Source organism: Crocodylus siamensis, chromosome 9, assembly GCF_052110815.1.
Source record: "Crocodylus siamensis isolate JL-2025a chromosome 9, ASM5211081v1, whole genome shotgun sequence".
Taxonomy (NCBI): Eukaryota; Metazoa; Chordata; order Crocodylia; family Crocodylidae; genus Crocodylus; species Crocodylus siamensis.
The window spans coordinates 57,595,456-57,614,686 of record NC_143403.1 but is presented as its reverse complement, the minus strand read 5'-3'; the positions used below and the strand labels follow the sequence as shown (position 1 = coordinate 57,614,686).

Below are 19,231 nucleotides of genomic sequence, written 5' to 3'. Positions count from 1 at the left end.
TACTGCTTAAACTTGCAATTCTTCACCCTTTAAGTGTATTTAAGCCCTCCTAAGCATACATAACATGGCCCTCAGACTCCTCGGCTGCGTAGTAGGCCTGCGTGAAGTGGCTAGTATTTGCTTTGAATTTAGCCAATTTGGGGGACAGTGATTTGATTCGGTGATTCTGATCACTGTCCTGATTCTATTCAGCTGAATCTGATTTGGAGATTTGGCAGCAGCCAAGCTCTGAATCAGCCAGGCCAGGCCCCTCCTCCACTCACTCTCCCAGCCTGGCAATGGCTGCCCTGCCTGCCCCAGCTCCCTGCACTTGCAAAAAAAAAAGCCCCAGGTCACTGGGTGCTGCCAGGCAGAGGGCAATCCCTGTTGCCCCACACTGCATGGGGGGCTCTGTACAAGCCCCCCAATTCCTTCCTCCCCCCGCTTCCCCCAGCCATAGGTGCTCTGCCCAGGCCAACTCTGGTCCTTTAAGAAAAAAAACCCACCAGACTCACCGTTCCTGCCGGCGGGGGTGATCCCTGCTGCCCCGCACTGTCCTGCACCATGTGGGGGGCTCCACACAAGCCCCTGAAGCCCGGAGGCCACTGCAGGAGTGGAGAGACCTGGGGCTTTTCTCAGCTATTTTTCTTCTTAAAGGGCCGGAGCTGGCCTGGGCAGGACACCTGTGGCAGGGTTGGGGGGCTCATGGCAGAGCCCCCCATGCAGTGTGGAGCAGTGGGGGGCAGCAGGGATCACCCCCTGCCCAGCAGCACCTAGTAAGTACTGGGGCTTTTCTTTAAAGTACCAAGCTGAGGCGGGGGGCCAGGTGGGGGTCTGCTCTCCAAATCTTTTCTGAAGATTCAGAGAGCTTTGAATTGATTTGGACCTTTAAATTGGTCCCCTGATTTGATTCAGATTCAGAGATTCGGCCATCGAATTGGGCCAAATCTCCTCCGAATCGAATCACCACCCAAAGCTTCGCACAGCCCTACTGCATAGTGCTTTTGAAAACACTGCCCAGAGCCTTCTAAATTTGTGCAAATGGAAGTTACTTTGTGGACTGACAAATAAATTGTACCCAGTTAAAAGCAGGGAGATTTATTAGGTGTCAGATCCATAATAATGTTTGTGCGTCTCAGTCTGAGATGGACTGTGCTCTAGTGTCACTCCCATCTCTTTGTTTTCAGAGTTTAACTTAATACCAGAAAAAGGGCAGTAAGAGAGCTTTGCATTTCTCTCTCTTTTTTCCTACCCCCTAAGCCCTCTCTCCTCCTCTGGGGAAGGAGGGCTAGAAGAGCCCTGCCACCTCTTGATTGGTCCAAAGTAACCAGCTGTGTGGACTGTCACCCATTTAAGAGCAGTTGTTCATAACCCCTCCCACAGGCTGCATTTTTGTGCTCTTCCAAACTATCCTAGCTGCCACAGTGGTCATGGAGCTGTTCCTGGACCTGTTCTCCCAGCCCTGCCGGGCCCTCTTCATCTTTGCCAAGAAAAACAACATCCCATTTGAGCTGAAGCATGTGGACCTCCTGAAAGGTGAGTGAGGAGCCCACTGTGGTCTGGATACTGCAACCCCAGTAGCTTGTTACAGGACTGTGTCTGTTTTCCTCTTCTCTCCACCTGGGTCAGCTGAGGAGGTGGAAATGAATGTGGGGATTTCTTTTCCTTTGTCAGCTAAGAGCTAAAGGGAGACTTCTCCCTACCGGAGTAACTACTGTGCACTGGAGGCCTGGTTTTGTGCAGACTGTCAGCAAGTGATCTCGCTTGCTGCAAACATAGACAGACCTCGGTCCTGCATCTGTTGCACTGCTGTTGCAGTGACCATGGGAACATGATAAAAAGGATACCAGGTTAGTTAAAGAAGCATGGCCCTGCTATTATTTGCACTTCATATCCCTGGCAAAAGTTCTCAGACAGCCATCAAACTAGGGTACCCGGAAGGGCTAGAATAACAGACTAGCTGCTGCTTAACTCCTGTGCTGAGTTCTCCAGTGGTACCTTCCCTATACAGGTAGAGTCTGATGGGGCCAGATGGCCCACTTTGTTCTCCACAGTGCTTTGGCCCTATTGTCACCTGCACATTTCTCCCCATTGCAGTTCAGAGAAGGTTTGTCTCTGAAGAATGACAGGGTCCAGATTCTGCTCTTTGGAAGACTCCTTTATCTCAAGAGGCTGACTCCAAAACTCCAACCTCTTGCCTACCTTCTTGGGAGGATGGTACTTGGGATAGGCAGGGAATTTGCTGTCTGCTCAGATATACTTCCAAGTTTTGTGAGACAGAAATCCCATCCATGCTGAGGTGGCCGTATGGGGGTGGCTCATTAAATCAGCAGTCTAAAGAGCAAGAAACTGCTATGGCTAGGTGAGAGAGAAACTTCTAGTTCTGCTAGCAGACTTGCTTGGCCCCACTTCTCTTTGGATTGTCTATCAAAAGGCTGATTACTGTAAATTGGATATCTGGCACAACCTACAAATTGAAGTGGGGCTTAAGCACTTTTCTGGCTCTTTCCTAACCTCCCTCCTAGGTAAGAGGAAAAAAATACCGGGCAGTAGTAAGAGAGACTGGATTGTGTTTAAGTATAGTTTAAACGGGGACTATGGATTCTTATCCCTTTACCTGGAATTAGCTTGTTTGTTTGCCTTTCCCAGCAAATCCTCCCCCTTTTTATCTTTCTCTTCCCTCCCTCACTCCCTTTGCCTTTTTGTATTCAAACTTATCTTTCCTTATACGCTGCTTTGTACACATTCTTTCACAGCATCAGATGAAGTGAGCTTCAGCACACAAAAGCTTATGATTTTAGAGATTAACCAAAATAGATTTATATAAAGTGCAAATCTACCCTGCCTTCTGTAATAGGAGCCCAGGCCAGATACAGAAGTGGGTCCCACTCCTCTGACAGGCTTATACAGGTGTAACCAGGTGGAGCTCTGTAACCATTTCGGATGAGCACAATAAGGGATTAGAGAGCATGACATTAATTTGAGCTGGGGGCGTTCTAGGGTGACTAGAGCCAGAGCACATTTGTAAAAGAACTACTTTCAATGGGAATTGGGCAACTAAAGACCTCAAAATCTGTCACTGTAAATCTTCAGCATTGAATTAACCCAGGGATTGAGTCTGTAGACTGAGGCCCCTTTTATATAGCCACTCTTTGGAGAAGAACCATGATCCGGAACTAAATTGACAACTAAAATGGCTACCCAGGAAACAAGGCATGTGTGTAAAGAAAGACTGAAACACAGGACTCTTCTCTGTTTGCTTCTTATGTTTTAATATAATTTCTTGAGAGCTCTGCAGCCTTGCTCTGCTGAAATCTTGTTTAACACAATCTAGTCTGTGGCTGTGTTCTTGTTCTGCAACTTCCCAGTCAAATTGGTTCTTGAAGCACAGACTTGCTGTCTCTGAGGTTACACCAGGTTAACATTTCTGTCATGATATCAATTCCACAAGCACACAAAAGACCAAGTCAGTGTCTATTCTTCCACATAATGCTTGTCCTGTTTGTTGGCCACTTGAGGGGCATTATGTAGTGTATCTGACGGGGCAGGAGCAGGTGAATGAGCCCTGGGTGTTATCATTTGTGTCGCTTGGTCCAGTGATGTGGTCTGCATTGCTCATCAAGAAGCAGACTGGTCCAAATGAAAGCACTCTTCTGAATGATAGGCAAGTCCTGCTCATGACACTCAATGTCAGAAAACTAAAAGATTCTCAGAAGCCTTGGTATTACCTGGGAATCAGCTTTGAGACTGCTTTTACAGAAAGTTGAGTCATCCCACTCAGCTCTCTGAACTTCTCTGCTCCAGGCTTGCTGCAGAAACTTGACAACAGAGAGCCCCATTCTGCAAACCCTTGCACAAGAGATCACAGCAGGGACAATCAAGGGGGTGCACAGTCTGTATGGATTGTAAAACACTTGTTCTTGTGGGACTTCTTATGATCAGAGCTGGAAAGTCTTGACAAAAGTCCCACAGTTTCTGCTGATCTTTTCTTAATCACATAAGCCTAGTTCTGATCTCTGCACTAAGCCTAAACTTCCAATGAGTTAATCCCCTGTAAAATGGAAGCTTCCTTCTATAACATCAACAATGCCTTCCATTCCTTGTAAATCTTTTTAGGACAGCACATGACTGAAGAGTTTGGCAAGGTAAATGCTCTAAGGAAAGTGCCAGCATTGAGGGATGGAGACTTCACCTTAGCAGAGAGGTAAGGATTACACAGCTCTCTGCCATCACAGCAGTTGGCTTTTGCCTGATCTTCTGTTGTCCCATGCTTAGAATCTGATCTCATTGCATCTCAGACTCATCTCTGCTGCTTCTCCCATCTTTTTTTTACATTTTGTTTTCTCTTCCTTGTTTTTAGCCTCTCTTTCATCTTTCTCCTGTTCATTCCTACCTCTGTCTCTCCCCCTCACCTTTTATCCTTATACTGTGCTACACTCCAGCCATGCACACTCCATCTTTGAAGCCAGAAGGATGGGGTTAAAAACTGGCTCAGCCCTGCCTGCTAGCTGCATGGAGAGGAACATTACAGCTGGCCCAGTGCTTGCAAAGCCACATGGAGCTGGAGAGTCCTTGGTGGCCCATGACTGTGATGGCATGTGCAGGAAGGTTTGACTTGTGCAGGTCTAGTAATGCCATCTTTCTAATCACTAATCACCAGGGGCTTTGGCTGTAGGTTCCATGCTAGGATAGAAAGATGTAAGTTAAGTTGCAACTGCAGCTGGAAACCCAGCAAGTGTACCAGGTTTGGTTATATTTGGAGCACTCTTCCTCTTTCCACTAAAATGAGCAGGTAGCTTGGGGGCTGTTAAGTCGGTAAGTAGAGGGCTGGGGAGAGGAGAAGCTACTTTCTCCTATTGACTTTCTGCTTCCTGCACCACCCATTGAAAAAAGCATGAAGGAGGGTGGCTTTTCTTCATTTGCCTTGCCACTGAGGAGAGAATGTGGCTCCAGGCAAAACACTTCTAAGCATAGCTTTGACTTCCCCTGAACATTTCAGCACAAACTTTGACACAGATGATCTTAAGAGAGAGCCATTGGCTTTCCTGCAATGTTTCTGTGACAATTCTACATGGTTCCATGCAGCATCTTTTGTTGTGAGACAGCGAGAGCATCCAGGCATGCAGGTGATAGGAGGTAAATGAAGTGTGGGGCTCTGGCAATAGAGAGCAGGACAGGCTGTCCAGGGGAAAGGACAGACCTTTGGGTTTATCAGAACTAGGCCCTAGCTTGATTTCACATGACCTTTGGTTGTAGGAGCAGGGCAAGGAGTCAGTAGGAAGGAAAGGACAATCCGTTTTCATTTTCTCTAAAATCACATGTCCCATATTGTCTCTCTCTGTCTGGCAGCAATGCAATCCTTCTCTACCTGAGCCGAAAATTCAAGACCCCTGATCACTGGTACCCTTCTGACCTACAGAAACGGGCCCGGGTTGATGAATATCTCTCCTGGCAGCATACTGGCATAAGGGCAGCAGGGTGCAAGGTTTACTTGAGCAAGGTAAGGAAGTTAAATTCCAACAGAGTTGAATACTAGCCACTGCCAGTAACATGATCCAAATTGACACTGTGCAGAGGAAAAACTGAGCCCTTCTCCCACAGGAGTGTGTAGCCACCTCACTTCGAATTATTCTGATGTGAAAGGGGGTCTATACTGCCAGCGTGATGGGAGTCTCTATACCTCATAAAACTACATTAAAAGAACACTGAGGTTGTAAAATGAAATGCCCAGAAATTGGACAGTGCAGAATTAAGATCAACCATGCAGCTTTTGTGTGGGGGGATTTCCAGGGGTGATATCTGAGGAGGGCCCATGTGTGCTGCACCTCACTAACTAAACACACAGGCTTATAGTGGGAAATAGCCAGATCTCACATTGTTTTGGCTGTCTGTGTTCACCAGTGCTTTGCCTATCAAACTAAAGTGGCACTTCCTGAAAAGACTCCTTTATGCTCCAGCACAGTGGGCAAAATACAGCCCATAGGCCAGGTCCAGCCTGCCAAGGAATTTTGTCCAGTCCCAGAGGGACCCTTGGTCCCCCTTGACTTAAGCACAGAACAGGCCTGGGATGTGGCACATGCAGCCAGACCTACTGCCCCTGGGCACACAGTCGGGCTGGGGTGGTGCAATGGGCAGACTCACTTCCTGGAAGCCCCTGCGGCAGTGGTTCCTTCTGGCTGCTGCTCCCAGACATGGCCCCACTGGCTAGCTCCCTGGCCTCACCGCTGGGGATACCAGACGGAGCAGGCAGCAGGGTCTCCAGGGAGACTGCCTGGGACTCCTGCAGGCAGGGCATGCGGCTGAGCAGATGGGATGGGGCCACGGGTGGGCAGGTAGCATCCAGAAGTGGGACAGGCAAGCAGGGCTGGAGATTGGGGGTGAGATTGCAGGGCCAGGGCAAAGCTGTGAACTGCTCCCTGCACATCCCTGCAATGGGTGCTGGTTCCACGGGCAGGGGCGTGCAGGGAGCAGATCACAGCTCTGCCCTGAGTCCTAGCCCTGCTCTGTCTCCATCCAGTGACTCCAGCCCTACCCACCTGCCCCACTCCCTGCATACCCGCAGCCCCACCTCATCCTCCCATCTGCCTACAGGGCCACTCAGGGAGTTTTGGTGAGCTGTGGCAGAGGGGTGGGGGCAGAGTGGCTGACCTGGGATGGAAGGTGGGGGGGTAGCTGACCCGGTCCACGACAGCTCAGTAATATTCCCTAAGTGGCCCTCCAGCCAAAATAATTGCCCACCCCTGCTCCAGCCTCAATTCTTCCTAGAGCTGAAATCTGCATAGGCAGTGTCTCTGTTGCACATAAACCAGAGCAACAAATGCAACAGGTCTAGCAAGAGCAAGGTAAAGATGAGGGATCAGAAACCATGTACTTCCTGCAGCTTTGTCTGACTATGGACACTGTTTGTGAAGATGACACCTTCTGCCTTGAGGCAAGGTGCTGATTTGCAAGTGCTACAAAATGTGTTTTGTTTTTTGTTTTGTTTTTTTCAAGCCAAATGTCTGCAAAGTCAGGAGAATCTGAACAAGGCTGTCTTGGCTGGGGGCAGAGGGGGAGATATGATGGTACAGGTTAACACTGCACGCCTTGGAAGAGGGGTTTGCAGAACTAGCCCCCTTGCCAGTAAATTATTGAGGGATCCTTAAAATAGTTCAGGGTCACTCAGGAGGATTGTGGGTGGACAGTGGCCAAAGCAAGATGCTGAATCTGTTTAAAGAACTGCATTTTTCTTTCTGTGGTAGGTGCTGTTGCCTCTCCTTACAGGCAAGCCGTTTTGTCCTGAGAAAGTAGAAGGGGCTATTGAGGAGCTGAATGTTGTCCTGAAGCAGTTTGAGGAGAAGTTTCTGGGAGACAAGCCTTTCATTGCAGGTAGTGAGATCTCCCTGGCTGACCTGGTAGCGGTTGTGGAGATTATGCAGGTGAGCGGTTCCAGCTGGGTTACTGAACCTGGCCAAGATGTTGCTCCAGTTTCCACAAAATCTTGAAGGGAAGTTTGCACTTCATTAATGGGGGTGAGGTGTGTGTGTGGGGGGGGGGAAGCTGGGGTTTGACAACCCAAAACTAGTTAAAACATGGATGTTTTCTCTGCAGCCTACATTTTAATGTCACTTTCCTGATTTTTAAAAGAGCTCTGAATAACATTTATGATCACTGTCACTGCTAAGGTGACAGGAAAAGACTGGTCAGAAATGAGAAGAGTACCTTCATTCAGGCTGCCGGAAGATGGGAAATGTCCCTTCCTTAGACCTGAAGTTGCACAAAAGAGTGTGGTGAAAATATGTGCTAGTCTGTCTTCAAGTACAAAACTTAGGCCTTTTTTCCCCATGTGTTGCAATGTGAAGACCCATTCTTATTATTTCTAAATTCATTCATGTAATTAAGGCATTATTTATTATCTATCCTTGAGGAATAAGTACTTATTGCAGCCTTCTCCTTTTTGATTTGTGGTCTTAAATCTATCTTGGTTGGACCAAATGTGTTTTTTGACTAGTCAATCAGCTTTACAAAATATAGTCCTAATCACTGGAATTTGGGCTGTTGGTTTAGGTCTTGTCTTGTTTGTTTTTGATATCCAGATGAATGCCCCACTCCTCGTGTTTGGACAATCCTGCACATTCTGGGTATCCTATAGAAATTGTCAGAGAGAAGTAAGGCTGGAAGGGTCCTCAAGATCATCTAGTCCAACTGGAAACTGAATGTGTGGTCTTGGTGTTATTGGTACCCTGCTCTAACCAACTAAGCTAAACGGCTGTTAAAATCCAATCTCTGAAATGTTTTCAGTGGAAAACTCATTAGCATGAGTTTTCCCTACAAATGTTAAGGTGGCTGGGGATGTATGTAGTTATCTTCCTACACATTCTGCCAGCTAATTGCTGGTATTCCCAGAGGCTAGTTTCCCACTAAATCCAAATCTGGGATGTGACGTCCTCCATTATTTCATATTTCTTCCAACCCCCAAAAGAGAAGATGCTGGTTCAGTTGGGCTTAGTTTTATCCTACTAGCGAATGCTGCTTGGACTGTTCATACAGAAGCTGCTCTGCCATGTTTTCTTGCTGTCTCTTTCTCCGCAGCCTGTGGGAGCCGGGTATGAGATCTTTAAGCCCAGACCCAAGCTGGCGGAGTGGCGAGCCCGGGTGGAGGAAGCGATAGGGAAGGAGCTCTTCCAAGAAGCACATAAGCAGATCCTGAATGCCAAGAGTCTCAGTGTTGCTGAACTTGTCCCAGAGCTGAGGGAACAAATGGCATGCATGCTGCTGAAGCTAATTAACTAAAATGAGAATGTAACAAAATGCTAATCCCATGTAAGACATTTTTGGAATGTCTAAGTCCTCTCCAACACCATTTTCTCTTGGCTATGTACACCCAGCAACACACGCATATGCTCCTGCAACCCCAGTTTAATCACTCCCTGCATACCTGCTCTCGGGTGATATATAAAGGGAAAGAATAAAAATCAATTTTAAAAAAGTATTGTTGTGAGGCACTGAGCCTCTTTTGTGAACAGAACAGTGAGCTGCAGTTCAGTGGCAGTCCCTGATTTGTCATTTCTGCATCTGCCTCGGGCCCCCAAACATTACCTATGTAGGAACACTCCCCTCCTTCCCCTAACACACACCTCATTTACTAGAGGCCTCTGTTGCGATGCCTGCTTTTTCTATTTGCACCTAGGAAGTCAGGTTGGGCAAGTGGGGCTGAAGAGTTTTCCAAAGAAGAAGTGTTCAGCTTGTGTGAAGACAGAGATTGCAGGCACATCTATACCCAGAGCAGACTGCACCTTTGCAGTAGGTTACAATGAAAGAGGAAAGACCCCTTCAGCTGAATGGGTGAGAAGCACAAAGGAAGAGTCTGGGAGGTTTGCATAGAGATGTTTGTTTCCTTAGAACATCTTGCCACTAGAGGCTGCTGCATCCAACTCCATGAGCAAAGAGGGATATAGAGGGAATCAAGGATTAAAGCCTGGTCATGCAGACATTTGCAGGCACAAATCACTTTCCTGACATGAGGGATCTGTGTTTACGAGGGGGACATAATCAGCTGAGTAAAGATACTTGCTTGTCTACTGCCTCAGGTGAGACCAAAGCCAGTTCTGCCTGCTAAGCTGTCAGCTTCCTTGCTATTGTCCTGCAATAGCCTGTCTGCTTCTACAGCATCACCTGCTCAAAGTGAGAAAGTCTACCTTGAAAGGAATACTGCAGGACCTGGAAGTCCCGGTGGAGGGAGAAGTGCAGGCCAGCCTGAAGGGTGTAAGTTGTAGCCGTGTTGGTCTCAGGACATAGGCAGACAAGGTTCTTTGGGTGAATCCAATATCTTTTATTAGACCAACTCAAATAGTTGGAAAAATTCTTCTTAACAAGCTTTCAGGCACAAACACCTTTCATCAGGCTGAGGAAGCATCTGCAGCTGCATGTTAGGTGGACAGGGTAAGTAAATAAGGGTTAGGTGGTTACAGTATATTCCCCTTCCTCTGTCCATTTCCAAGCTTGCAATCAATTTAATGGAAAACATGTGAACAGGGTTTGTCCTGGGTGGCTACAACCCCTTGGTCCCCCCACTCACTGGCATGGAGTGCTAATGGTGGACCAGTAATAACGGAAGCTGGTACACTATGCAAGGTAGCTGTTCAGCAGTAAATGTAATGTCTGAGCTGAGGCAATGCCACTACTATGCTGACTCCTGCAAATTTTTGGTATATGCAGAGGTAACACAATGGGAATGGCAGAGTTGCAGCCTTGGCTTCTCCTAGAAATGGGTAGCTTGCCCAGACTACAACTGATCTGCCTACCTTGGTAGCCACCTGCCCCTAGTGCCCCTTAGGCTCTGAGTCCCAACAATTGTGGGGGGCTTTGTTTTAATATGAAGCAATAAATACACAGAACTGTCACAGGTGTGGGCTAAATACCTGCATGACATGCTAGTCAACCCATCATCCTTCAGCAGTAGGAAAGGCCAGGCCTCTAATGCAATTGCAAAAACTGCACAGATGTGGCCTGGCTGGAAGTCCTATGCAAGAGCACAACATTTGACATGCCTGCGCAGCCTGAAGCGGTTCAATTCCCCTCCAGCCACACTGCTGCTCTCCCCAGCAGTCAGGCACACGCAGCTGGATTCATCCTTCACAAAGCTCTGTTGCAGTCATAGCACTGCCAGCCAGCTAGAGCCTTTTCCTTTTGCCTCCTGCCTGCCCTGCCACAAACAGTGCAGGAATTCAGGCCTCATCTATGGCACTCTGCTTTTAGGGGAGCTTGAGGTTGCTGTTGTCTGACCTACATTTGCTTCAGGGTAAAGTACTGAAGAAACTTGCAGGCTGGCCCATCCTGCCTGTATGTCTTTTTGGTCTCTTGCAATGCTTTCCTTTCCTGCCCCTTTGCCAGTCCTCATTTTTGGAGAAAAAAAGTGGGGGAGAAGCAAAGGAAATCAGGTTTTCAGAACTGATTTTTTAAATCTTTTTTTAAAGCATCTATCTACCAGTATATCAGGGAGCCTGTTGGCACTGCTGTCTTGAGTTACAGATAGCTAAACTAATATGGGGAGCTTCGCCAATCCCTCGGCAGCAGCTGTGGGCTGTAGATGCATTTGAGATGGCCTGTGTTAGACATCTCAAGAGGGACAGAGCAACACAGGAAAATGAATGAGGAATCACAGACTGATGAGCCAGGACAATATCTGAGGTGAAAAAAGAGATTTATTGTTAGTACTTTATAGTACTACAGGTGCACTGTGCTCTTTCCAGACAAGAGTTGCTGCTAGTCGAGGGCATGCAAATTGGATGGACATGTCTCACTGGGAAGAGGTGGAGTGTGCTGGTCTGCTTTGACTATGCACCCCCAGAGATTATAGGGTGTGTGCCAGCAGCAAAGATGGCTGCCAGGGGACTCTGTGTTCTGAGAGATGCCACTGAAGCCTTCTCCCTGACCCTTTCCCCTGGACAAACAGCAGGGCCAGAGCTCTCTTGACTGGCTACAAATAGAAGTGATGGTAAGGTACTTGCATCAATCAGTGATTCAGCAGCATTACTCAACAAGCTTGGTTCACCAACAGCCACTGGGAGCCAGATGGTCGCACAGTACACAAGACCTAGGGATCTAGAGTGCTTGGCTCTGGGAACTGGAGGTGCTTCACTTGATACTGTAATTCAGAGGAGCAGGGAGTAAAGGCTGAGTAGGTCTCAATGTGGACAGCTGAGCAATGAGCGTGTACCCACACTACATCAATACAAAGCTGGGGGGTAACTGGAGTTAGAGCCCCTGGCTGTTCTCCTAATGCAGTGGCTAAATCCTATTTGTCCAGGATATTTTAGAGCACTGGTCTCCATGTAACGTAGGGGCTGATGCTGACTTCAGTGAGTGTTTTGCTGTTCAAGAGTGGACTAGAGATTTTAGGATCAAGCCCACTGAAGTCAGTGGGAGATCTGAGTGAGTAAGGAGGTCTGTATTTAGCTCCAGCGCAGTTTTTCACAGGCAGGTTCTTTATTTGCAGCTTGGAGGAATTGATCATTTAAGGGATAGTAAATCTGGACCCACAACTTAGGCTTTCCATTTGAATGGAAAAAATCTGGTTTTGGAGTGTAAGTGCACCACCAAAAAGCCTTTCTCCTCTGTCCTCCAGTGCTGAAATGTTCATGAAAAGTCTGCTATGAATGGATTTTCACCTCGTTAGCTTGGCCCTTCCATTCAGGTGGATACACAGTCCTTGTATAAGGTGGCTGGTTTTTTGCATTGAGCAGCTTTCTTGCTTAGATTTTCTTTTCTGTCGTCAGCTTGAGGAACCTCCAAATGTCCAAACACAGACTTTACATTCAGAAGGACCTAACACCACCTTGGTGCTTGCAAGCCAGAAAGTAAAATGAACCAGCCTAGTTTCCTGTGCCTACAAGCTGAGTGAAATCCAAAGCCACCAACAAGTAGGATCTTTAGCGACAAAGCATGTTAGATTCCAGTTATTTCAGTTTTCCTGTTCCCAGATAAGAATGCAGGCAAGCAGTGTTTGTTTTCAGCCAGGTACATGTTAGACAGAAACTAATGGTCTCAGGTCTGCAAACCAAGCGAGAGCTGCTCTTTCCTTTCCACCGAGAACACCTGCACTATTGCTGCCTGTCCCACAGGAGAAGGTTGCACTGGTTTCATTCTGCTGTTGTTAGCAATGGGTCTCATAAGGTTAGCTCTAAAGAATGTGGTCTGTGGGGCCATCACAGGTCATGACGGGACCCTCTCACATAGGTTTACGCATCATCTTTGGACACTAGTACATTGAGAGGTGATGGGCAAAGCTTTTCTGCCTGATCAGCATAAAATGGATGCTGCTGTACGTTTTTTTCTTCTGCCCAGCCTCCAAATCCCTGACCTTCAGCTTCTCCCAGTTCTGCAAACCATGAGCCTCCCACAGACACTGTGCACTGCCCCAGCTCATGTGCACCACAGTCATGGTCCAAATACAAAGAACAATAATCTTGGCAAGCAGATTATCTAGTGCTTTTCCCTGAAACCCCAGCAGGCTCTACATACACCTCTTGCAGACAGTACAGCATGAGTGTATTGTGTAGGCAAAACCATTGTATGAACCAATGTACTTGAGGTGTCCTTTCTTATTTGCAAGGCTGGCAGCAGATCTGAGAGCCCCTCAGGAGAGATTCTGAGCATATTTTCAACCTTCTCTGATGAGGCATCAGACCTTTCCAGGGCACTGATTTTATATTTTACCAGGATTGTTCCCAGGGTTTGAATTATACTTTGACTCTTTGGGGTGTCTGCAAAAAAAAATTGGGATGCCCATCACAATGTCCTAGTAAAATCAGAGACCCGCCAGGTTATAATTTTCAGATCTTATGGGGGGAAGCTTTCATCTCTTATGGGGGGGCTCAGTCCCCCTGAGCTCCCCCATAATCCAAGCCCTGATTGTTCCCTCACTGAACCAGGTTGGAACCTGGTTCAGTCTTACATGGCACTCTCCTGCTGCTACAGTCCTGAAGGACGTCAGTGCTCTTTGTTCCCCAGCTGTCTCCAGCAACAGACCCGGGCACCAGAGAACTGCAGAACATGCAGAATTTCACAGGATGGTTGTGGCTGTAAGTGTTACCTCCAACCTGCTCTGTCTGCTCCATGACCCAAAAGCCTGTCTTAACGGAGCAAACACTTCACTCTTGTCAACAGAGCTGGATATACAAAGACTGCTGGTATTCAGAGCCCCTTGGTACAAATGCACTGTTGATGTAACTCCTTGAATGCCAGTGGAGTTACAGCAACAACTGATTGCCTCACTGTTTTCCTGCTCCAAATACTAAAGATAAGGGACTTTGTCCTTGTACTTTGCCTTCACACGTTTTTCCCTTTTTGTTTTGCATGTCAGTTGAGTGTTATTTGACTTAATAAATATTCAGGACTGGTGAAAAGTACCATGCTGAAGGCCCCCAGGGAAATCTCCGTGCAGAGATCAGCACCAGCACCAGTTGAGCCGGCCTACCACCCTGTGTTACTAATGTGCCTGTTGTGCCAAAAGGTTTGTGTCCTGAGGTATCAGGGGAATTCAGTTTCTAAAGCTCATTCACTCCTGGTCCTTCCTGGTGCGACAGGCAGCAATGGTGGCAAAGGTAGCAGTGGTTATCCTAATGCAAGGAGCTGTCTGCTAAAAGCTAAAATAAAAGATAAAAGATGATGCAGACTGTACATGCTTAGATATCTGATTAGGAAGTCAGGAGTGTGACTTTGGGCAGCATTGCTTTGAACAGGGTATTTCAGTTGCTTTGAGTAAACTGCGAAGAGAAAGCAACCAAGAACTGTGATCGTTACTGACCCTAAGAAGACACCTTCAGAAGTGTTATCCTTCCTCAAAGAGAAAGAGCTCCTGCATGTTTTCTACCTCTGGCCATCTATAAGAGGGCCTTGCACACCTATGGGGAGTCTGGGAAGCAATAGTACACAGGGCTGCAAACTGTACAAGGAATTTGTCCCACAACTCAGTCTAATATCCAACCAGCATCCACTTCTCTCTCAGTTGGAAGGCAGGCAGAGATTGCAGCTCAGGTTCCTGTTTGGGTCTAGTGTTTGCCAGGGACCCCCCATAAAAGGCCAAAATGTAAAGACTTGAGATGTCTGATATGAAATGAAGGAAAGAAAAGGTAAAACCAAAGACAAACTGAGATATATTTTCTAGATCATTAAGAAGTGAAATACAAAACATACCAAGGGGATGGTCTGTGATATGCCTGTTTCTGAGGAAACTGGAAAATGAACTTGTTAGCACCTGCGAAGGAATTTAAACTATTTTATGGAGAAGGAGGAAAGAAACTACTCCCTGAATTTTCCTGAAAGGGATGGGCTACCTGCATTGGCCTATATCCAGGCACAATGCACTCAAGTGCTGTGCAAGCTTTCCCCCCCAGAGCTAATGCATGGCAGTGCTGAGCTGCAGGCCCCTGGTACTCCAGACTTAGAGGACACTTGTCTGCAAATACGTTCTGTCTCAATCTCATCTGTTTGATTTCAGACCGGTTTTGCAGGCCATTCTGGTCATTCCTGATCATAACTCTACCCTCCAGACTGTTTGAAATTCCACCCAAATTCGTGTCATCCACAAATTTGCTAAGCCTGCACTCAGTCCCATTGTCCAAATCATTAATTAAGTATTAAATGCTACCAGACCCAAGAATGACCCTTGGTGCCAGTACCCTCCTATATTAATATCCTTTGTGCTTCAGGCTGAGGACAGCAATACTGTTCAATTTCTTCTTACATGTGGTGAAAGAATGGTTTCTAAGTGTTCTCTTTTGGAAACCCCTTGTTAAAGTCCTTTTATAACTGTGGCAATTGCAGGTACATCCCAGCCACAGTCTTTGGGTTTGCCAAGAAGAGTCTGCTGGATAAGAAGCAGTTGTGCAGCCTCTTGAAATTGATTTTGACATCTTTGAGGACAGGCCGAAGTTGTCAGCGTGGCATGGCCAGGGAGAAGCAGCCATGGGGAAGAAGTTCTTCTAAGAGGTGCATGAACACATGACAGAGCAGTGATTCACAACCAGGGTGCCACAGTACCCAGCAGTTCCTTGAGATCTTTTCAAGTCTGCAGCAGAGTGCTACAAAATGTTCGCACTGTTAGGTTTGCAAACATGACTGACAAGATAAACCCAGAGATTTCAAATAGAAATCCATAGTTGTGGTCTTTCTTCAAAGTTTCATAGTTTCATAGTAGCTAGGGTCAGGAGGAACCTGAACAGGTCATCTAGCCTGACCCCCTGCCACAGGCAGGAATGAATGCTGGGTTCACAGGACCCCAGACAGGTGATCATCTAACCTCATTTTGAATTTGCCCAAGGTAGAGGTGAGGACCACTTCCCTAGGAAGTTGGTTCCAGGTTCTGGGCACCCTAACCGTAAAATATTGCCTTCTGATCATTAACCTAAACCTATTCTCCATCAGCTTATTACCATTGTTCCTCATCACCCCAGGTGGTGCTGGGGAGAATGGGGGTCTACCTATTTACTGATGATCTCCCCTGATGAGCTTGTAGGCAGCCACCAGGTCCCCCCTCAGCCTCCTCTTGCTGAGGGTGAACAGGTTCAGGTCCCTCAGTCTCTTCTCATAGGGCCTGTCCTGCTGCCCTCTCACCAAGCGGGTGGCTGTCCTCTGAACCCTCTCCAAGCTGGCCACATCCTTTTTAAAGTGTGGTGCCCAGTACTGGCCGCAGTACTCCAATTGCAGCCTGACCAGTGTTGCATAGAGGGGGAGTATCACCACTCTGGACCGGCTTGAGATGCATCTTTGGATGTATAACAAGGTATGGCTGGCCTTGCTGGCTGCAGTCTGGCATTGGCAGCTCATGTTCATCTTGGAGTTAATAATGACTCCAAGATCCCTTTCCGCCTCTGTGCTTTCAAGAGGGGAACTCCCCCAGCCTGTATGTATGCTGTGGATTCCTTCTCCCAAGGTGCAGCACCCTGCATTTGTCTACGCTGAACCCCATCCTATTCTCATCTGCCCACTTTTGTAGCCTGTCTAAATCTAGTTGCAGACTCTCTCTCCCTACAAGTGTGTCTACCTCACCCCACATCTTAGTGTCATCAGCAAACTTGGACAATGTGTTTTCCACCCCCTCGTCCAAGTCGCTGATGAAGATGTTGAACAGTGCAGGCCCAAGGACCAAGCCCTGGGGTACCCCACTGCTCACATCTTGCCAGGTTGAGTATGACCCATCTACCACCACTCTCTGGGTGCACCCCATCCACCAGTTTTTACCTATCCAACTGTGTAGGCATCAATGCCAGAGTTGCTTAATTTATTAATGAGAATGGAGTGAGAGACAGTGTCAAAGGCCTTCTTAACGTCTAGAAAGACCACGTCCATGGCGACACCATCATCCAAGGATTAAGTTACCTGGTCATAAAAGGCAATCAGGTTGGTCAGACAGGACCTGCCTTTGATGAACCCATGCTGATTGCCCCGAGCATGATCTCCCCTGCTGGCCCCCCACAGATGTGCTCCTTGATGATTTTCTCCAAGATCTTCCCAAGGACTGAGGTGAGGCTTACGGGCCTATAGTTACATGGGTCCTCCTTCTTTCCTTTCTTAAAAATGGGGGCCACATTAGCTAGTTTCCAATCCCCCGGCACCTGGCCAGTTGACCACGAATGCTCATACAGCCAGGCCAAGGGCTCCGCGATGACCCCTGCCAGCTCCCTCAACACCTTTGGGTGGAGGGCATCTGGACCTGCAGATTTTAAAATGTCTAGCCCTTCCAGAAGATCCCTAACTACATCTGCACTGACCCAAGGCCTGACAGAGCTATCCCTGAGATTGTCCCTATCTCTGGCAGGAGGGAAGTTCCGGTCCCTGTTCAAGAAAACGGAGGCAAAGAAACTGCTAAAAATATTGGGTTTCTCATCTGGCGTAGCCACAAGATTACCATTTGAGTCTTGCAGGGGCCCTACATTGCCTGGTGCCCTCTTCTCGCTCCCAATGTACTTGAAAAAGGGCTTTTTGTTGTCCTTAATCCTGGTCACTAGCCTGAGCTCCATCTCTGCTTTGACCTTCCTAGTAGCCCTCCTACACCCAAGGGCCAAGGAGAAGTACTCCTCCTTGGTGATAGCCCCTCCCTTCTACTGGTTGTACACCACCCTTTTAGCCCTCAGGCACTGCTGAATGCCCTTGCTGAGCCAAGGGGGTTTCTGAGCACTCTTACCTCCCTTGCTTCTCTCAGGGACTGTTACCCTTTGGGCCTGGAGGATCGCCCCTTTAGGTATGGCCATCCCTCATGGACTCCCATCTCCTCTACTTTCTGGGCCCTCAGTGCCTCCCCCACTAATCTCCGAAGCTCATTGAAGTTGGCCCTTCTGAAGTCAAGGGCTTTAATCTTGCTATAAGCCCTTGACACCCTGGGCTGAGTTATTATTCTGAGTTATTATTCTGAGTTCTTTGCAACAGAAAAACTGTACAACTATATAAAAACTGAGTAATGTACCAGCTGAGGTAGAATGAAAAATCAGCTGAAGCCTGCAGTAGTTGTAAGCTTGTAATGTTGTAGCTGCATTTTTTTTTCTATTTCCTAGCCTTGTGGTTCCATCTTTGGCTGCTTTTAGGTCTGTGGGAAGGACTCCACACCATATGGAAAATAAAACACTTCCACAGATCCTCTCTCTCACTGCTTAGGTACAAAATCTGAGAAGGAGAGTTGTTAGGGTCGGAAGGGACCTATGAGATCATCAAATCCAACCCCCTGCCCTGGGCAGAAAAGAGCTCTGGGGTCAGGTGACCCCAGCCAGGTGTCTGCCCAATCTCCTTTTAAATACCTCCAAGGAAGGGGACAACACCACCTCCCTTGGAAGCCCGTTCCATATTTTGGCAACCCTCACTGTAAAGAATTTTTTCCTGATGTCCGATCTGAATTTGCTCTCTTCCAGTTTGTAGCCATTATTTCTAGTTACTCCAACAGGCACCCAGGTAAACTGTATCCCCTATTTCTTGCTGCCCGCCCCCTCCCCCCAACAAGTTTGTAGGCAGCCATGAGATCACCTCTCAGCCTCGTCTCGTGGAAGCTAAGGTTCAGGTCTCCCAATCAGTCCACATAGGGTTTTTTCTGTAGGCCTTTAACCAGACAAGTGGCCCTCCTCTGAACCCTTTCCAGGTTATCCACATCCCTCCTGAAGTGCGGTGACCAAAACTGGACGCAGTACTCTACCTGTGGCCTGAACAAAGCCGCATAGAGAGGAAGTATCACCTCCCTAGACCTGTTTGTGATGCACTTATTGTCATGCAAGGAAGAGTGTGGTTAGCTTTACTTATTACCTCATCACACTGGTGACTCATGTTCATTTTGGAGTCGACGACGACTCTGAGATCCCTTTCCGCAGTTGTGCTACTTCGAGTGGTCCCTCCCAGGCTATAGGAGTGCTGACCGTTCTTCCTCCCCAGGTGCAACACGTGACACTTATCCTTGTTAAACTGTATCCTGTTCTGTTCACCTCCGCAGCCTGTCCAAATCAGCCTGGATTTGCTTCCTGACATCTAGTTTGTGTACCTCCCCTTGGACAAGGTGCTTTCTGCTCCCTCGTCCAAGTCATGAGTGCTCAAACAGTTGTGCCAGCAGCTCCACTATGACTCCAGCTAATTCCCTAAGTACCCTATGATAAAGATCATCAGGTCCTCTTGACTTGAATACATTCAACCCCTGCAGGTGCCCCTTTACTATGTCAGCATGAACAGTTGGTGGGTTGGTATCTATACTGGGCTTACCTAAAGTCCCAATGGGATGTGTATTTGTATTCATGTC

The 19,231-nt window shown here is 47.6% G+C and overlaps 1 protein-coding gene across 1 annotated transcript; it reads left to right on the top strand.

Moving 5' to 3' along the window:
* The first annotated feature begins 1,354 nt into the window (after positions 1–1,354).
* Positions 1,355–8,950, top strand: LOC149857662 (glutathione S-transferase theta-1-like). Its single transcript, XM_090063408.1, has 5 exons — positions 1,355–1,515; positions 4,096–4,183; positions 5,329–5,479; positions 7,221–7,397; positions 8,551–8,950. The coding sequence occupies exons 1-5, from the start codon at positions 1,410–1,412 to the stop codon at positions 8,749–8,751; spliced, it is 723 nt and encodes a 240-aa protein (XP_089919534.1). The 5' UTR covers positions 1,355–1,409; the 3' UTR covers positions 8,752–8,950.
* The last annotated feature ends 10,281 nt before the right edge of the window (positions 8,951–19,231 follow it).